Genomic DNA, 18257 nt, shown 5'->3' on the forward strand with positions numbered 1-18257 from the left:
AAAGGTCCAGGCCATTCCGACACGACCAGCGATCTCGCAGCAGGGGCCTGATCGCTGGTACGTGTCACACATAGCGAGATCGCTACGGAGGTCGCTGTTGCGTCACAAAACTTGTGACTCAGCAGCGATCTCGCTAGCGATCTCGCTATGTGAGACGGGGCCTTTAGATGCATAGGTTTGTCCTACAAGCCTTGGGCAATCAAAGACTTCTGGAGCAGCCCCACAGCCACCAGAGTCTCCTATTGCTTAGTCAGCAAGATGTAACGCCCCTGCCCTTGTTTGCTTGTCCAGGTGTCAGTGGTGAAATGCACCCTGGCAGACATAGATTTTTTTCTGAGAACAGGTGATGTTGTCTGAGACATGTAGCGCAGGCATAGCTTTCTTAGAGATGTAATGGTGACTGGGCAACTGGTACTGGGGGACTGTGATGGCCATCAACTTTCAGAAATTGTATCCACCAGGCAGAAAGGCAGCATTTCCGTGGCCAACCAATTTACAAATGGTAAAAGCTCTTAACTTTGGCATGTGTAGGAGTAAACATTCTTTTACGTGATCACATCTGCGGGACCGAGGGCTGGCTGAGAGAGGGTGGATTACAGAGGACAGGACAAACTGCTAGACTGTGAGTGAGGTGCAGGTGGAGATGTTATGGTGGGTTGAGAAAGATGTGTTGTGCTAGATGACACAAAACAGCAGTCATATCCATTTCCATAACAACTGACGGGCTCTCACTCACCCCTTAGGAGGTAAACATGTCAAGTTTTTGTGGCCAGAGACCTGTGTGAGAAGACTTGGCATGGTAATGTAGAATGAAGAAGCAGCAAATGTGGTTGATGGTTGGTGAGGCCTTCTAGTCCACATTTTAGTGTAATGAGATTCTCATACTAAGGCATGTTGATCGCGCATGTGCCGGTTCATGCATGTAGTTGTCAAATTATTCAAATTTTTGGTTCTACTGAGTTTTTTTGCAAATTTAACATGAGTTAGATCATGCTTTGCTCTCTCCAAAAAGGCCCATGCTAGGCAACCCTTGCTGCCCCAGCACACTTGCTACGATCGGTGCTTGCCACAGTCAGAGTTGGGGCTGAGTATGCAGGGCTTGTCCTGGTTGCATCTCTTCGTGTCTGTGTGGGAAGCTGCAATGTAACCTCCTCATCTTCCTCCTACTCATCATCTTGCTCCTCCTCCTCCACCTCTTCTACTGAGCTACTCAGCTGCGTAATTCTGGGTTCACACCAAATGGAATATATAACCTCATTGTCATCCTCTCTGTTCTTACATTCCTCACCCTGAGAATCACCCTCTACCTGCCCTGACACCACAGTACAGTCCGTGTGTGCATGTGGTATCTGATTCTCATCAAGATCAACTCCACCCTCGGTGGTTAACATCTTGTAATGAGGGTCTGGATTCTGCTCAGACCCAAATTCGTCCGGCTCTGAATCCAACATGAAAAAAATTTTGGCCATCGGTGCAGATGCTTTCCTCCTCTCTATTCTGTGAATTTTTGGAGCTGACCTCTGATGTCCATGGAATAGAACGTGTCAACAGCTCTGCGAAATGGCCCATCTGGGGTTCCCCATGGTCAGTTGGGCATTTGGCAATTGGTGACATGCCGAGAAACAAGTGTGATTGGGGTGCCACCTCTGAGGATTGTACTGTGTGTGCTGTTATAGTGGAGGAAGAGATGTAGCACTTGCCATCCACTGGAAAACATGCTCTTTCTGGCCCTCATCTACAACGTGTACCACTGGACAGCTGCCAAAGAAAGGGAAGTGAAGTAGCTCATCCAGTAAGAGATGTTATCAGTGGTCTTATTAGGACGAGATGGTGTTTGTTCAGTTGAGCTTTCATTAATATTAACAATTAACCCACGTACTGTACATGTCGAACAAAGCCTATTCTCCCTTCCACCAAAACCTCCCTTTTCCCCCAACTCATGTTGTATGTAAGCTTCCCCTCTTGTAACCTCCTGTTTACAACCTTAGGCCCATACCTGTCAGGGATCTGTCACAAAATCAACACTCACTATTTATTTTCTTAGATAGTGTGCCTGAACAACACTGTTATACCAATTTTTAAGAGGAAATGTGGCCTTCTGAGTTTTCAATGCCTCCTAGCTGCACTCCAATATTTAGGCCTAATAATTTTTAAGTGGAATTCTGGCCTTCTGCTTTCTCTACGAAACACAGTTTTATCGCAGTCATTCTGTGCAGACAGAATCCCTTTAAGCACTTTACAAATCTATTTAAAGCTGTTTGCATTTTTGCTGGGTTGCAACTACTGACATCAAGTTGACTGCGGCATTAGTTTTCAGTTGGTAAAGCTTTGATCTCTTGGTATAGATGATCTGAGTCTGCTATTTTCAAAACTATGAACCAAAACCGAGTGGAAGACATGTTGTAGCTGTTAGTACAGCAGGACAACCTGCTGAAATGTTTGTTGCCTATGACAGCTCATACTGTTACAATGTCAATGTATGACAAGTAGAACCATTCTTGTAAAACACACCATGAAACAATACGAAGAGTCATTACTTAATAGTGCAGACACTAGCGGGTGTAAAGGTCGTATGCCACATGCTTTAGAGAACGCCACCACCCACGATGGCCACTTGCACATTCTTTGTACATTTATGTTCTGAGAGCCCCCAGCTCTTGCCTCTTTATCTAGGCCCATGAATGTATACACTGTTTGTGAAGAATACAGTCTACATTATATTAGTAATGTAATTTCCCCACCACCACCCTCCAACCTCCTATAAAAAGTCGGCTTTTCCCAATGTCCTTTACCAAACACTTGCATTCTTGAATACAAATGTAAAGTGTACGTAGTCACTGATAATGAAAATAATTCATAATGTGATATTGTAGCGCTGTTACCTGGTGATAAAGGAAAGGGCTTTGAAAATGTTCTTGCTATTTATTGTACAATATTTTATGGTAATGCATTTCCATTATGCAGCCAGTCCTTCTTTATATTAGGATGTAATACATTTAGGGGAATGTTCCCAGCAGCGCACAGAACCTCAGGAGATAAGTGTTATTGACATGAAATCAACTACACGAGGAGCAGTGCCGTGTAATGAGAGGGGAGTAATGGGGGAAGCGATGATAACGGAAATCTCTCAACAGTTTTAACTTCCCACAAGATGTCACTTGTAAAGCAGTTAAAACATTATTTTATTAATTATACTGGTTGAATAAACTAGAAATAGAAGTGTCCTGTAGGGTTTACCAACCAGGACTGTCAGTAAAAATTGTTGACTTTTTTGCCTTGTCTGTAAAAAATTATTTTGGCATACGTGATTTTTTTTTATGCTGAAGAAACTTATATGATTCTTTTGACTAATTATTATCATTTTGCAGTTCACATGTCTTCTTATCAGAGTTGTGGGCTGTACACATGTATCACTTATAATCATGATTTTTGATGGTTTTCCAATATGTCTATAAAAAGTTTTCTCTGTCTGTGGTTTTTGGAAAAGCTGTTCCGCTGCCAATTCAGCTAAGATAAGTGTCTGGTTTTTTTTGTCTCTGTGCACACATGCAGTGTGCTTTGCAATTCAGTGCAATTCATTGTGTTTTTGTCCAGCTTAGACTTTGTTTGGATTTTTCAGTCATGCTGGATTCTCTGGAGATGCAGATATACTTTCTATGTCTTTAGTTAGATGTAGAATATTTGTATTATCTGCTGTGGATATTTTTAGGATTTTAATACTGACCGCTTAGAATTCTGTCCTATCCTTTTCTATTTAGCTAGAAGTGCCTCTTTTGCTAAATCCTGTTTTTCTGCCTGTGTGTGTTTTTCCTCTTATACTCACAGTCAATATTTGTGGGGGGCTGCCTATCCTTTGGGGTTCTGCTCTGAGGCAAGATAGAATTCCCATTTCCATCTATAGGGGTATTTAGTCCTCCGGCTGTGTCGAGGTGTCTAGGACGTGTTAGGTACATCCCTCGGCTACTTCTAGTTGCGGTGTTAGTTTAGGGTTTGCGGTCAGTACAGGTACCACCTACTCCTGAGAAAGTCTCATGCGGCTCCAAGGTCACCGGATCATAACACGTCACTCCATGACGGCACATGGCTAGCGCACGCCCATTGTGGATGCATCCGACATTGGAGTCTATGGCGGCGTTACAGACTACGTTACACCGCGTTTATGCCGCGGTGTAACATAGTCCATCTAACGGACGGGTTCAACGCAGTGTGAACCCAGCCTTAGGCTGTGTGCTGTTGTTTCAATAAAAACAATCTTTTATTAGCAGGTTTTCACTACAGGACTTGGTGAATCATGCCTCCTAGTCAATTGCTCTGTGTGATCCCACCACCCCACTGATAGCAACTTTCTGTCAATATACAGTGTACACAGAAGTAGAAACCTACTTTCCGCGTTTATTATCTTACCCAAGAAAAGAGTGAAGAGATCCATAACTTATGAGACACAATATAGTTTATTGAAACATGTATAAAACATTAAAATATAAATATAGGGGTTTATCTTATAGGTATTAGGGAACCTTTTTGAACTCTTCATGTGACCTTATTTTTCTATCTCATTCATGTGACCTTATATCAACATCAGTAGCTGCGATCCCCTGCTGTAATGTCTATATACTCTTTTGCATCCTCCCCTGCCCTTGAGATGTGGTACGATCAAACCATGTTCCTGCACAGTCAGACACAGCCATTACACAGTACACAGCAGGGGAAAATTTACTTATTTTATAAAGATTTATAAGATTATCGCAGCAACTTTTTTTAACACAGCCCATTATGAAACTTACTATTATTCAAAGATTTATTAATTAAAATGTTGATTAAAATTAACTTTGCTCATGGGAAAACTCCTGTAATTAAGCACTTCTGTTAACTGACGTCTGCTGCCACCAGAAACATACTCCAGTCAGGAATTGGAGCACATTTCTAGAGCAAGTTATGCCACTAAAGTGGAGTAACTTTTCATGAATTTGACAGGTGCGTGTAAGCAAACATTGTCCCACATACAGGTCCTTCTCAAAAAATTAGCATATAGTGTTAAATTTCATTATTTACCATAATGTAATGATTACAATTAAACTTTCATATATTATAGATTCATTATCCACCAACTGAAATTTGTCAGGTCTTTTATTGTTTTAATACTGATGATTTTGGCCTACAACTCCTGATAACCCAAAAAACCTGTCTCAATAAATTAGCATATCAAGAAAAGGTTCTCTAAACGACCTATTACCCTAATCTTCTGAATCAACTAATTAACTCTAAACACATGCAAAAGATACCTGAGGCTTTTAAAAACTCCCTGCCTGGTTCATTACTCAAAACCCCCCATCATGGGTAAGACTAGCGACCTGACAGATGTCAAGAAGGCCATCATTGACACCCTCAAGCAAGAGGGTAAGACCCAGAAAGAAATTTCTCAACAAATAGGCTGTTCCCAGAGTGCTGTATCAAGGCACCTCAATGGTAAGTCTGTTGGAAGGAAACAATGTGGCAGAAAACGCTGTACAACGAGAAGAGGTGACCGGACCCTGAGGAAGATTGTGGAGAAGGACCGATTCCAGACCTTGGGGAACCTGAGGAAGCAGTGGACTGAGTCTGGTGTGGAAACATCCAGAGCCACCGTGCACAGGCGTGTGCAGGAAATGGGCTACAGGTGCCGCATTCCCCAGGTAAAGCCACTTTTGAACCATAAACAGCGGCAGAAGCGCCTGACCTGGGCTACAGAGAAGCAGCACTGGACTGTTGCTAAGTGGTCCCAAGTACTTTTTTCTGATGAAAGCAAATTTTGCATGTCATTCGGAAATCAAGGTGCCAGAGTCTGGAGGAAGACTGGGGAGAAGGAAATGCCAAAATGCCTGAAGTCCAGTGTCAAGTACCCACAGTCAGTGATGGTGTGGGGTGCCATGTCAGCTGCTGGTGTTGGTCCACTGTGTTTCATCAAGGGCAGGGTCAATGCAGCTAGCTATCAGGAGATTTTGGAGCACTTCATGCTTCCATCGGCTGAAATGCTTTATGGAGATGAAGATTTCATTTTTCAGCACGACCTGGCACCTGCTCACAGTGCCAAAACCACTGGTAAATGGTTTACTGACCATGGTATTACTGTGCTCAATTGGCCTGCCAACTCTCCTGACCTGAACCCCATAGAGAATCTGTGGGATATTGTGAAGAGAAAGTTGAGAGACGCAAGACCCAACACTCTGGATGAGCTTAAGGCCGCTATTGAAGCATCCTGGGCCTCCATAACATCTCAGCAGTGTCACAGGCTGATTGCCTCCATGCCACGCCGCATTGAAGCAGTCATTTCTGCCAAAGGATTCCCGACCAAGTATTGAGTGCATAACTGAACATTATTATTTGATGGTTTTTTTGTTTGTTATTAAAAAACACTTTTATTTGATTGGACGGGTGAAATATGCTAATTTATTGAGACAGGTTTTTTGGGTTATCAGGAGTTGTAGGCCAAAATCATCAGTATTAAAACAATAAAAGACCTGACAAATTTCAGTTGGTGGATAATGAATCTATAATATATGAAAGTTTAATTGTAATCATTACATTATGGTAAATAATGAAATTTAACACTATATACTAATTTTTTGAGAAGGACCTGTATATCTTGCCACTGCTATGACCATATTGGTGTAGCTGGCTGGTACTGACATGTAATTGCCAAGTATCGCAATATTTTTATGCAACTTCAGAGATGCGCAAAAATATCGTGACAATCAAGGAGCTTTATGCCATAATTATGTCATAAATACCTTAATAAATTGGCCACTAAGTCTCTTGATAGAATTAATATTTCTATTCTGTACAGTTCAATATTCAGTAGTCATCTGATTATTACTAGTGATGGGCGAACCAGTGGATGTTTAGATCCAACAGGTTCAGCCGAGCAATTAAAAAAGTTTGGTTCAGGTAAGAAAACTACCCAAACCAATTCAGATGAAAGTGGGCCCGAAGATCCATTGCTTGCGATGCTGTCATTTGCTGCAACCCTCAGCTGTCAGCTTTATTATGGCTGATTATCAAAAATAGAGAGGTCCTCAAAGTGTTTTTTTAAATTATTTAAATAAATGCTGTAAAAAAAATGCCGCCCATTTTTGACAACCAGCCAAGCTAAAGCAGACAGCTGGGGGCTAGTACTCTCAGGCTGGTAAAGAGCCATGAACATTGGCCCCCTTCAGCCTAAAAATAGCTGCACAAAGCCAGCCCATAAAAGATGCAAAAAAACCAATCTCCCTCACCTGTCCAACATACTGTCCCACATCGCTATCCATGTTTGCGATAAGTGGTTTTCAACCTGGACATTGCCAAGTTGTGACTGTCCAGGCTGAAAACTATGAGAGAAAGAGCTGATGCGAGCACAGCGTCAGTGAATAGTGGTGGCCCTATTGAGGTTACCGCAGGTCACTGAGGCTGCAATCCCAGATCCCTTCACTGTGAGCTGGGCCCCTGAACTGCGATGACCTCAGTGAGATCACCGCTAGCACCATGAGAAGTCTCACGGTGCAGCGCTGAGCTCAGTGAGTTCACCACAGTTCACTGTGAGAAATTGCCCTATAGAAATTAATAAACATCTTTGTCTGTTGTTTTCTACGTCCATGTAGACACCATTAAAACATATTTCTGAATGCTGTTAGCAGCTCTGACAAGATCGCCGCCCTCACAATCATGTGTAGAAATAGAATAAAGGAAAATCTACAATCTGAAAATAAAACCTTATTAGAAAAAATATATATTTTTCAATACCTGGCTTTAATTAATAAAAAACAATGTAGATGACACATTACTGGCAAGTGATAATTGGCTTTTTCACATGTCGCTACAATGTAGAGCAGTTATGACCAGTTTCCTATCAATTTACCTTGTATGTTTTTACTTTATTAGATACGGGAAGATTTTATTGGATAATGATTTTGAAGAGATCACTAGTGTCATCTGGCTGGATGATGTCATGTGTTCGGGCAAAGAGCCCACACTCACTCATTGTACCAAGCCAGCCTGGGGCAAGCACGACTGCACTCATCAAGAGGACATTCATATACTGTGTTTTCCAGATACTGACCAGCACAGAACATTGTCTGGTATGTAATATGTAATTGTTCTTTATTTCCTTCTTTGTTGTTTTGCCTGTAAGGCAATCTTCCTCCGCAGCGACAGACATACACAGAAGAGAGCCCCTGTGGAAGAACAATATGAAGGAATGTTCCTTTCCAATAGATGATTTGTTGAAAGTGAATAAATAGCTGCATAGTCTCAGGATTTCTTTCCATGGTGGCTATGGAGACACGAGCGTCAGTGGCTGCTCTGATCTGCTGGCTCGGTTGTCTTAAGATAGACCGCATGGACCAGGGCTCATCCCACTGAATGCCCCCTCTTCTTTCCCGTGGGCAGAATACTACTCAGTGTGACAATGCTTTATTGAACCACCAACAGACAATACCATATAGAACAGTCCCAGTAAATACACAAAATGGTGGAAATTACAGAGTCTCACCCCTCCGTTGGTTGGTCAGGATTAGAGCAGTTGCAACTTTGGGACTTCCAAAGCCGACTACCCCACCAGTGGCACTCCTCTTTTGGCAGGCACCTACAGAAAGGAAGTTATGACAACCTTGGGAAGCTGATAGGCTATTAAGGTATGTGGCCAGGTCACCTGATTGTTCCAACCTGGATTCTCCGAACATTTTTGAAGGTTCAATGATGGTCAATGAAGCACATCTGTATTCTCCCAGCCAGGGCCGTGGTCCCTTAAACTGGCATCCTGTTGAACTGATATATATATTATAGTTCACAACTGTCCTTCAGGCATCATCCACAGGTCAGGAGGGAGGTGAAGAGAGAACAACTCTCTTTGGTTGAGTATTTTATCAATCTGCATAGTATGTCCATCACTGTTTGCAAGTCAGCAAGCTGCATGGATTTATAGAATGGGTAATCAATAGTGTTGAGCATTCCAATACTGCAAATATCGGGTACCGGCCGATATTCGCTGTATCGGAATTCCCATACCGAGTTCCGATATTTTTGCGATATCGGATACCGGAATCGGAAGTTCCCACAGTGCAAAAATGCAGTATAATTGAGTGTGGGCGGTGCGTGGGCGGAGACTGCGTGTCTCTGTGCGGGCGGGGTCTGTGCGGGACCGTGGGTGGTCTGTGCGTGCCTGCCGCTGGTCTGTACGGCCTGCCGGGGGGTCTGTGCGGCCTGCCGGGGGGTCTGTGCGGCCTGCCAGGGGCTCTGTGCGGCCTACTGGGGGGTCTGTGCGGCCTGCCGCAGGGTCTGTGCGGCTTGCCGGGGGGTCTGTGCGGCCTGCCGGGGCTCTGTGTGGCCTCTCGGGGGTCTGTGCGGCTTGCCGGGGGGTCTGTGCGGCCTGCCGGGGGGTCTGTGCAGCCTGCTAGGGGTCTTTGTGTCTGTGCAGGCATCGTCCGATGGGACTACAAGTCCCATCGGATGATGCCTGCTACAATGACAGTGATTGACACATTAGCTAATGATGGGACAGTAGTAGTATCATCATCCGGCTAATGTGTTGAATGTAAAAAAAAAAATACTACATACATGCTACATACAACATACTACATACATACTACATACATGCTACATACTACATACATGCTACATACATGCTACATACTACATACATGCTACATACATGCTACATACATGCTACATACTACATACATACTGCATACATACTACATGCTACATACATACTACATACTACATACATGCTACATACATATTACATACATGCTACATACTACATACATACTACATGCTTCATACATGCTACATACTACATACATGCTACATACATGCTACATACATGCTACATACATACTACATACATGCTACATACATACTACATACATACATACTACATACATTACATACATACTACATACATACATACATACATACTACATACATACTACATACAACATACATACTACACACTACATACATACTACATACATACATACATACATACTACATACATACTACATACAATACATTCATACATTACATACAATACATACTTATAGACATACAGTACATTAAACATAGATTACATATTCACCATTACTTGTCACTTTGTTCCCCGAAGCCAGTGTCATCTGTAAAAAAGATTAAAATAACAAACAACCAATATACTCCCTGTCCGCAGAAATCCACGAGTGTCCCACGACGATCTCCCGTGGAGAACGGCAGCATCAGCTGGTTGCGACCGCTCTCCAGGGGCTCCAGGAACACAATGACGGGAGGAAGGTATCCTTCTGCACTGTAATCCTCCACCGCTGTAAAAAAAAAGTCCCTAGTCTCACTTTATGCCATTGCTGTGTGAGAAATTTTCCCACACAGCAATTGCCATAAAGTAAGACTTTGAACTCAGATAACCTCAGTGATACACTGCAGGAGCCATTGTCTCCTGTCAGTGTGTCACTGAGGGTCCTATAGAACAGTGACATCACCCGATGTCACTGTTCTATAGGGGAGATCATTGTGGGACGCTCGTTATTAATTGGACTAGTATACAGTTTATTATTTTACATTTTTTGCAGGCGCTGAAGTATGGTAAGTATGGTTAAATGAAGAATATTAAAATACTTTTTCCTAATGTGTGTGTGTTTTATTAACCCTTTATTACTATTGGATTAATAACGGATAGGCGTCTTATTGACGCCTCTCCATTATTAACCCGGCTTAATGTCACCTTACAATAGCAAGGTGACATTAACCCCTTATTACCCCATATCCCACCGCTACAAGGGAGTGGGAAGAGAGGGGCTAAGTGCCGGAATTGGAGCATCTTACAGATGTGCCATTTCCGGGGCGGCTGCGGACTGGTATTTGTAGCCGGGGGGGGGGGGGGCAATATCCATGGCCCCTCTCTAGGCTATGAATATCAGCCCGCAGCTGTCTGCATAGCCTTTCTGGCTATAAAATATAGGGGGACCCCACGTAATTTTTTTGGGGGGTCCCTCTATTTTAATAGCCAGTAAAGGCTACGCAGACAGCTGCGGGCTGATATTCATAGCAGGCTACAAATATTGGCCCCTGGCCGTCGGCTTTCCCCCTCTGGCGCAGAAAATTGCACGGGAGCCCACACTTTTTTTACCGTTTTTTTTTTTAAATTAAACGCTCATTAAGGCCTCTTTCACCCTTGCGTCGGTACTGGTCCGTCGCTATGCGTCGGGCCGACGTACCGACGCACGTGAAATTTGTGCATGTCGTGGGCAGCGGATGCAGTTTCAACGCATCCGCTGCCCATTCTGAAGTCCAGGGAGGATGGGGCGGAGTTTCGGCCGCATATTCGCGGTAGAAAATGGCAGACGCGATGGACAAAAAAACGTTCACTTGAACGTTTTTACCTGCCGACGGTCCGACAAAACACAACGGATCCATTGCATGACGGACGCGACATGTGGCCATCCGTCGCGATCCGTCGCTAATACAAGTCTATGGGTAAAAAACACATCCTGCGAGCACATTTGCAGGATCCATTTTTTTCCGCCGGATCTGTTTTTTACCGCGGGATCCGTTTTTTTCAGCCAGATCCATTTTTTCCGCAAGATCTGTTTTTTCTCATTGTATTAGCGACGGATTGCGCCTGATGGCCACACGTTTCATCCGTTTTTTGCAGGATCCGTCAAAAAAGCTGTTTCTGCCTGACGGATAACACATACAGAGGAACGTTTTTTCTGTCCGGCGAAAACACGCACAGCGACGGATCCGGCAAAAAACTTATGAAACTGAGATGTGAAATGATGAATCCGGCCTCCAAATCCATTTTTTCATGCATGTTTCCATTCAAATCATGCACATTTTCCGTTTATTTATTTTCCAAAAACCGCATCAGGTGCAATCTAGCGCTAGTGCAACTCTATAAGAAAAAACGGATCTGGCGAAAAAAAATGGATCCGGTGGAAAAAATAGATCCGGCGGAAAAAAACGGATCTAACGGAAAAAAATGGATCCTGCAAATGTGCTCGAAGGATGCTTTTTTTACCCATAGACTTGCATTAGTGACGGATCGCAACGGATGGCCACACGTCGCGTCCGCCGTGCAACAGATCCGTCGTGTTTTGTCGGACCGTCGGCACGAAAAAACGTTCAAGTTTTTTGTCTGTCGCGTCCGCCATTTTCTACCGAGCATGCGCAGCCGAAACTCCGCCCCCTCCTCCCCGGACTTCACAATGGGCAGCGGATGCGTTGAAAAACTGCATCCGCTGCCCACGACGTGCACAAATTTCACAACGTGCGTCGGTACGTCGGCCCGACGCATAGCGACGGACCCGTACTGACGCAAGGGTGAAAGAGGCCTTAGTGAGCGTTTAATTTAAAAAAAATTAAAAAACGAAAAAAAAACGGCGTGGGCTCCCTCGCAATTTTCTGTGCCAGAGGGGGAAAGCCGATGGCCAGGGGCCAATATTTGTAGCCTGCTATGAATATCAGACCGCAGCTGTCTGCGTAGCCTTTACTGGCTATTAAAATAGGGGGACCCCCCAAAAAAATGACGTGGGGTCCCCCTATATTTTATAGCCAGAAAGGCTACGCAGACAGCTGCGGGCTGATATTCATAGGCTAGAGAGGGGCCATGGATATTGGCCCCCCGGCTACAAATACCAGTCCGCTGTCGCCCCAGAAACGGCACTTAGTCCCTCTCTTCCCACTCCCGTGTAGTGGTGGGATATGGGGTAATAAGGGGTTAACATCACCTTGCTATTGTAAGGTGACATTAAGCCGGGTTAATAACGGAGAGGTGTCAATAAGACGCCTATCCGTTATTAATCCAATAGTAATAAAGGGTTAATAAAACACACACATCAGAAAAAAAGTATTTTAATATTCTTCATTTAACCATACTTACCATACTTCAGCACCTGCAAAAAACGTAAAATAATAAACCGTGTACTACCTGTCCACCGTATTCCAATTAATAACGAGTGTCCCACGACGATCTCCCTTATAGAACAGTGACATCGGGTGATGTCACTGCTCTATAGGACCCTCAGTGACACACTGACAGGAGACAATGGCTCCTGCAGTGTATCACTGAGGTTATCTGAGTTCAAAGTCTTACTTTATGGCAATTGCTGCGTGGGAAAATTTCTCACACAGCAATGGCATAAAGTGAGACTAGGGACTTTTTTTATACAGCGGCGGAGGAATACAGTGCGGAAGGATACCTTCCTCCCGTCATTGTGTTCCTGGAGCCCCTGGAGAGTGGTCGCACCAGCTGATGCTGCCATTCTCCACGGGAGATCGTCGTGGGACACTCGTGGATTTCTGCGGACAGGGAGTATATTGGTTGTTTGTTATTTTAATATTTTTTACAGATGACACTGTGTTATGATCTGGTGGCCTAGGAGCAGCATGAGATGCACTCTGGAGAAGGTGGTACCTGTACTGACCGCAGACCCTGAACTTAACACCGCAACTAGAAGTAGCCGTGGAATGTACCTAACACTCCCTAGACATCTCGACACAGCCGGAGGACTAAATACCCCTAGAGATAGAAAAGGGAAAACTATCTTGCCTCAGAGAAAATCCCCAAAGGATAGACAGCCCCCCACAAATATTGACTGTGAGAGGAGAGGGAAATAACATACGCAGACTGAAATCAGGATTTAGCAAAGGAGGCCGCTTCTAGCTAAATAGAAAGGATAGGACAGAGTACTATGCGGTCAGTATTAAAGGGACACTGTCACCCCCCCAGCCGTTATAAACTAAAAGAACCACCTTGTGCAGCAGTAATGCTGCAGTCTAACAAGGTGGCTCTTTTAGTTTTTGATTCATTTATTACCTCAATAAAGCGTTTTAAAAATTGGCCACAAATACCAGATATTGTATCTGGAGGCGGTCCGAATCGTCCTCTATGAAGCTCCCAACTGCCGTCACTCTTCTCTTCAGGGGCGATGGTCACCGCCCCCTTCGCGCTGTTGCTTCTTAAATCCGGTGCCTGCGCTGTGCGTGCCTGCCTGGGGCAGGCGCAGTCTTCATTGTCAGTCACAGCTCAGACGCAGGGTGCCTGACTGCGCCTGTGCGGGCAGTGCGGCCACCCTGTTCCTGAATCCCCGCCCCGCACTGTGTTATTCATTATGCACAGTGCGGGGCTGGGGTTCCTGGGCATGCGCACTGCGCTTGTCAGACGCTCCCCCGGTCCCCCGCCTTCCAGCGTTGTTCTTTGTGGCTGTTCAAAACGTCTGCAATGAAACCTGTATATTCCGGCAATGCTGGAAGGCGGGGGACCGGGGGAGCGTCTGACAAGCGCAGTGCGCATGCCCAGGAACCCCAGCCCCGCACTGTGCATAATGAATAACACAGTGCGGGCCCCAGGCAGGCACGCACAGCGCAGGCGCCGGATTTAAGAAGCAACAGCGCTCAGGGGGCGGCGACCATCGCCCCTGAAGAGAAGAGTGACGGCAGTTGGGAGATTGATAGAGGACGCTTCGGACCGCCTCCAGATACAATATCTGGTATTTGTGACCAATTTTTAAAACGCTTTATTGAGGTAATAAATTAATCAAAAACTAAAAGTGCCACCTTGTTAGACTGCAGCATTACTGCTGCACAAGGTGGCTCTTTTAGTTTATAACGGCTGGGGGGGGGGTGACAGTGGCCCTTTAAAACACTAAAAAATATCCACCACAGAAAATACAAAATCTCCACATCTAACTAAAGACATGGAGGGCATATCTGCATCTCCAGAGATACCATTTTGGCTGAACAAATCCTTATACAAACCAAGCTGGACAAGACAAAACATGAAAAAGAACTGAATAATAAGGCCCACAGCATGTGGACTGCAAAAAACAAGGCCAGAACTTAACTTTGATGAAATGAACAGCAAAGAAGGAGAGACCAGGCAGGGATGTGAATCCTCCAGGAACAATGGACAACTGGCACTGACTAAAGGGTCAAACAAGACTAAATAGCCCAGTCAGACTTGCAATAAGTGGACACACCTGATGAATGCTGCGATCCAAAGACAGCAGCACTACCACTTATAACCACCGGAGGGAGCCCAAGAGCAGAATTCACAACAGTACCCCCCCCTTGAGGAGGGGTCACCGAACCCTCACCAGAGCCCCCAGGCCGATCAGGACGAGCCAAATGAAAGGCAAGAACCAAATCGTCAGCATGAACATCGGAGGCAAGAACCCAAGAATTATCCTCCTGGCCATAACCCTTCCATTTGACAAGATACTGAAGCTTCCGCCTCGAAAAACGAGAATCCAAAATCTTCCCCACCTCATACTCCAACTCCCCATCAATCAACACCGGGGCAGGAGGATCAACAGAGGGAACAACGGGCACCACATATTTCCGCAACAAAGATCTATGAAAAACATTATGGATGGAAAAAGAGGCTGGAAGGGCCAAACGAAAAGACACTGGATTGATAATCTCAGAAATCCTATAAGGACCAATAAACCGAGGCTTGAACTTAGGGGAAGAAACCTTCATAGGAACATGACGGGAAGACAACCAGACCAAATCCCCAACCCGAAGCCGGGAACCCACACACCGACGACGGTTAGCAAAACGCTGAGCCTCCTCCTGAGACAACACCAAATTGTCCACAACATGAGCCCAAATTTGCTGCAACCTGTCAACCACAGAATCCACCCCAGGATAATCAGAAGGCTCAACCTGCCCTGAAGAAAAACGAGGATGAAAACCAGAATTACAAAAGAAGGGTGAAACCAAGGTAGCAGAACTAGCCCGATTATTAAGGGCAAACTCGGCCAATGGAAAGAAAGCCACCCAATCATCCTGATCAGCAGACACAAAGCATCTCAAATAAGTTTCCAAAGTCTGGTTAGTTCGCTCGGTTTGGCCATTTCTCTGAGGATGAAATGCGGAAGAAAAAGACAAATCAATGCCCAGCCTAGCACAAAAGGCCCGCCAAAACCTAGAAACAAACTGGGAACCTCTATCGGACACAATATTCTCCGGAATGCCATGCAAACGAACCACATGCTGAAAAAACAACGGAACCAAATCAGAAGAGGAAGGCAATTTAGGCAACGGTACCAAATGAACCATCTTAGAAAACCGGTCACAAACCACCCAGATAACCGACATCCTCTGGGAAACCGGAAGATCTGAAATAAAATCCATAGAAATATGCGTCCAAGGCCTCTCAGGAACCGGCAAAGGCAAAAGCAACCCACTAGCGCGGGAGCAGCAAGGCTTGGCCCTTGCACAAGTCCCACAGGACTGCACAAAAGAACGCACATCCCATGACAAAGAAGGCCACCAAAAGGACCTACCAACCAAATCTCTGGTACCAAAAATCCCAGGATGGCCAGCCAACACAGAACAATGAACCTCAGAAATCACTTTACTAGTCCATCTGTCAGGAACAAACAGTTTCCCCACTGGACAGCGGTCAGGTTTATCAGCCTGAAACTCCTGAAGAACCCGTCGCAAATCAGGGGAGATGGCAGAAAGAATCACCCCTTCCTTCAGAATGCCAACCGGCTCAAGTTCCCCAGGGGAAACAGGCAAAAAGCTCCTAGAGAGGGCATCAGCCTTAACATTCTTAGAACCTGGAAGATACGAGACCACAAAATCAAAACGGGAGAAAAACAGGGACCATCGGGCCTGTCTAGGATTCAGCTGTTTGGCAGACTTGAGGTAAATCAGATTCTTATGATCGGTCAAGACCACAATACGGTGCTTGGCCCCCTCAAGCCAATGTCGCCACTCCTCAAATGCCCACTTCATAGCCAACAACTCACGATTGCCGACATCATAATTGCGTTTCGCAGGCGAAAACTTTCGAGAAAAGAAGGCACACGGTTTCATCAAGGAACCATCAGAATTCCTCTGAGACAAAACGGCCCCTGCCCCAATCTCAGAAGCGTCAACCTCAACCTGAAAAGGAAGAGAAACATCCGGCTGACGCAACACAGGGGCAGAAGTAAATCGGCGTTTAAGCTCCTGAAAGGCAGCAACAGCCGCAGAGGACCAATTCGTCACATCAGCGCCTTTCTTCGTCAAATCGGTCAGGGGTTTAACCACACTGGAGAAGTTGGCAATGAAACGGCGATAAAAATTAGCAAAGCCTAAAAATTTCTGAAGGCTCTTCACGGATGTGGGCTGGATCCAATCATGAATGGCCTGAACCTTAACCGGATCCATTTCTATAGATGAGGGAGGAAAAATGAAGCCCAAAAAAGAAACCTGTACTCCAAAGAGGCACTTAGACCCCTTCACAAACAAGGCATTATCACAAAGGATCTGAAATACCATCCTGACTTGTTTCACATGAGACTCCCAATCATCTGAAAAAATCAAAATATCATCCAAATTCATAATCATGAATTTATCAAGATAATTCCGAAATATATCATGCATGAAGGACTGAAACACAGATGGAGCATTAGAGAGTCCGAATGGCATCTCAAGGTATTCAAAATGGCCTTCGGGCGTATTAAACGCAGTTTTCCATTCATCACCCTGCTTAATACGAACAAGATTATATGACCCTCGAAGGTCAATCTTAGTAAACCAACTAGCCCCCTTAATCCTAGCAAACAAATCAGAAAGCAAAGGCAAAGGGTATTGGAATTTGACCGTGATCTTATTCAAGAGGCGATAATCAATACAGGGTCTCAAGGAGCCATCCTTCTTGGCAACAAAAAAAAAACCTGCTCCCAATGGTGAAGAAGATGGCCGAATATGCCCCTTCTCCAAAGACTCCTTAACATAACTCCGCATGGCGGCATGTTCTGGCACAGACAAGTTGAAAAGTCGGCCCTTAGGGAACTTACAGCCTGGAATCAAGTCAATAGCACAATCACAGTCCCTATGCGGTGGAAGGGAACTGGATTTGGGCTCATCGAATACATCCTGGAAATCTGACAAAAACTCAGGAATTTCAGAAGAAGGGGAGGAGGAAATTGACATCAAAGGAACTTCACCATGAACCCCCTGACAACCCCAACTAGTCACAGACATAGATTTCCAATCCAGCACCGGATTATGCACCTGTAACCATGGGAAACCCAGCACAATAGCATCATGCAAATTATGCAAAACCAGAAAACGACAATCTTCCTGGTGAGCTGGCGCCATGCACATGGTCAGCTGTGTCCAAAACTGAGGTTTATTTTTAGCCAACGGTGTAGCATCAATGCCCCTCAAAGGAATAGGACTCTGTAAAGGCTGCTAGGGGAAACCACGTCTGGCAAATTCTAAGTCCATTAAGTTTAAAGCGGCGCCTGAATCCA

General features: G+C 44.9%; 1 protein-coding gene across 1 annotated transcript in view; it reads left to right on the forward strand.

Moving 5' to 3' along the window:
* Positions 1-18257, forward strand: part of PRSS12 (serine protease 12) — a 286964-nt gene that overhangs the window by 160626 nt on the left and 108081 nt on the right. The window contains exon 7 of the mRNA XM_077278603.1: positions 7897-8093. Within this exon, the coding sequence (XP_077134718.1) occupies positions 7897-8093 (197 nt within the window). The remainder of the gene's footprint in view (positions 1-7896; positions 8094-18257) is intronic.

Source organism: Ranitomeya variabilis, chromosome 1, assembly GCF_051348905.1.
Source record: "Ranitomeya variabilis isolate aRanVar5 chromosome 1, aRanVar5.hap1, whole genome shotgun sequence".
NCBI classification, from domain to species: domain Eukaryota; kingdom Metazoa; phylum Chordata; class Amphibia; order Anura; family Dendrobatidae; genus Ranitomeya; species Ranitomeya variabilis.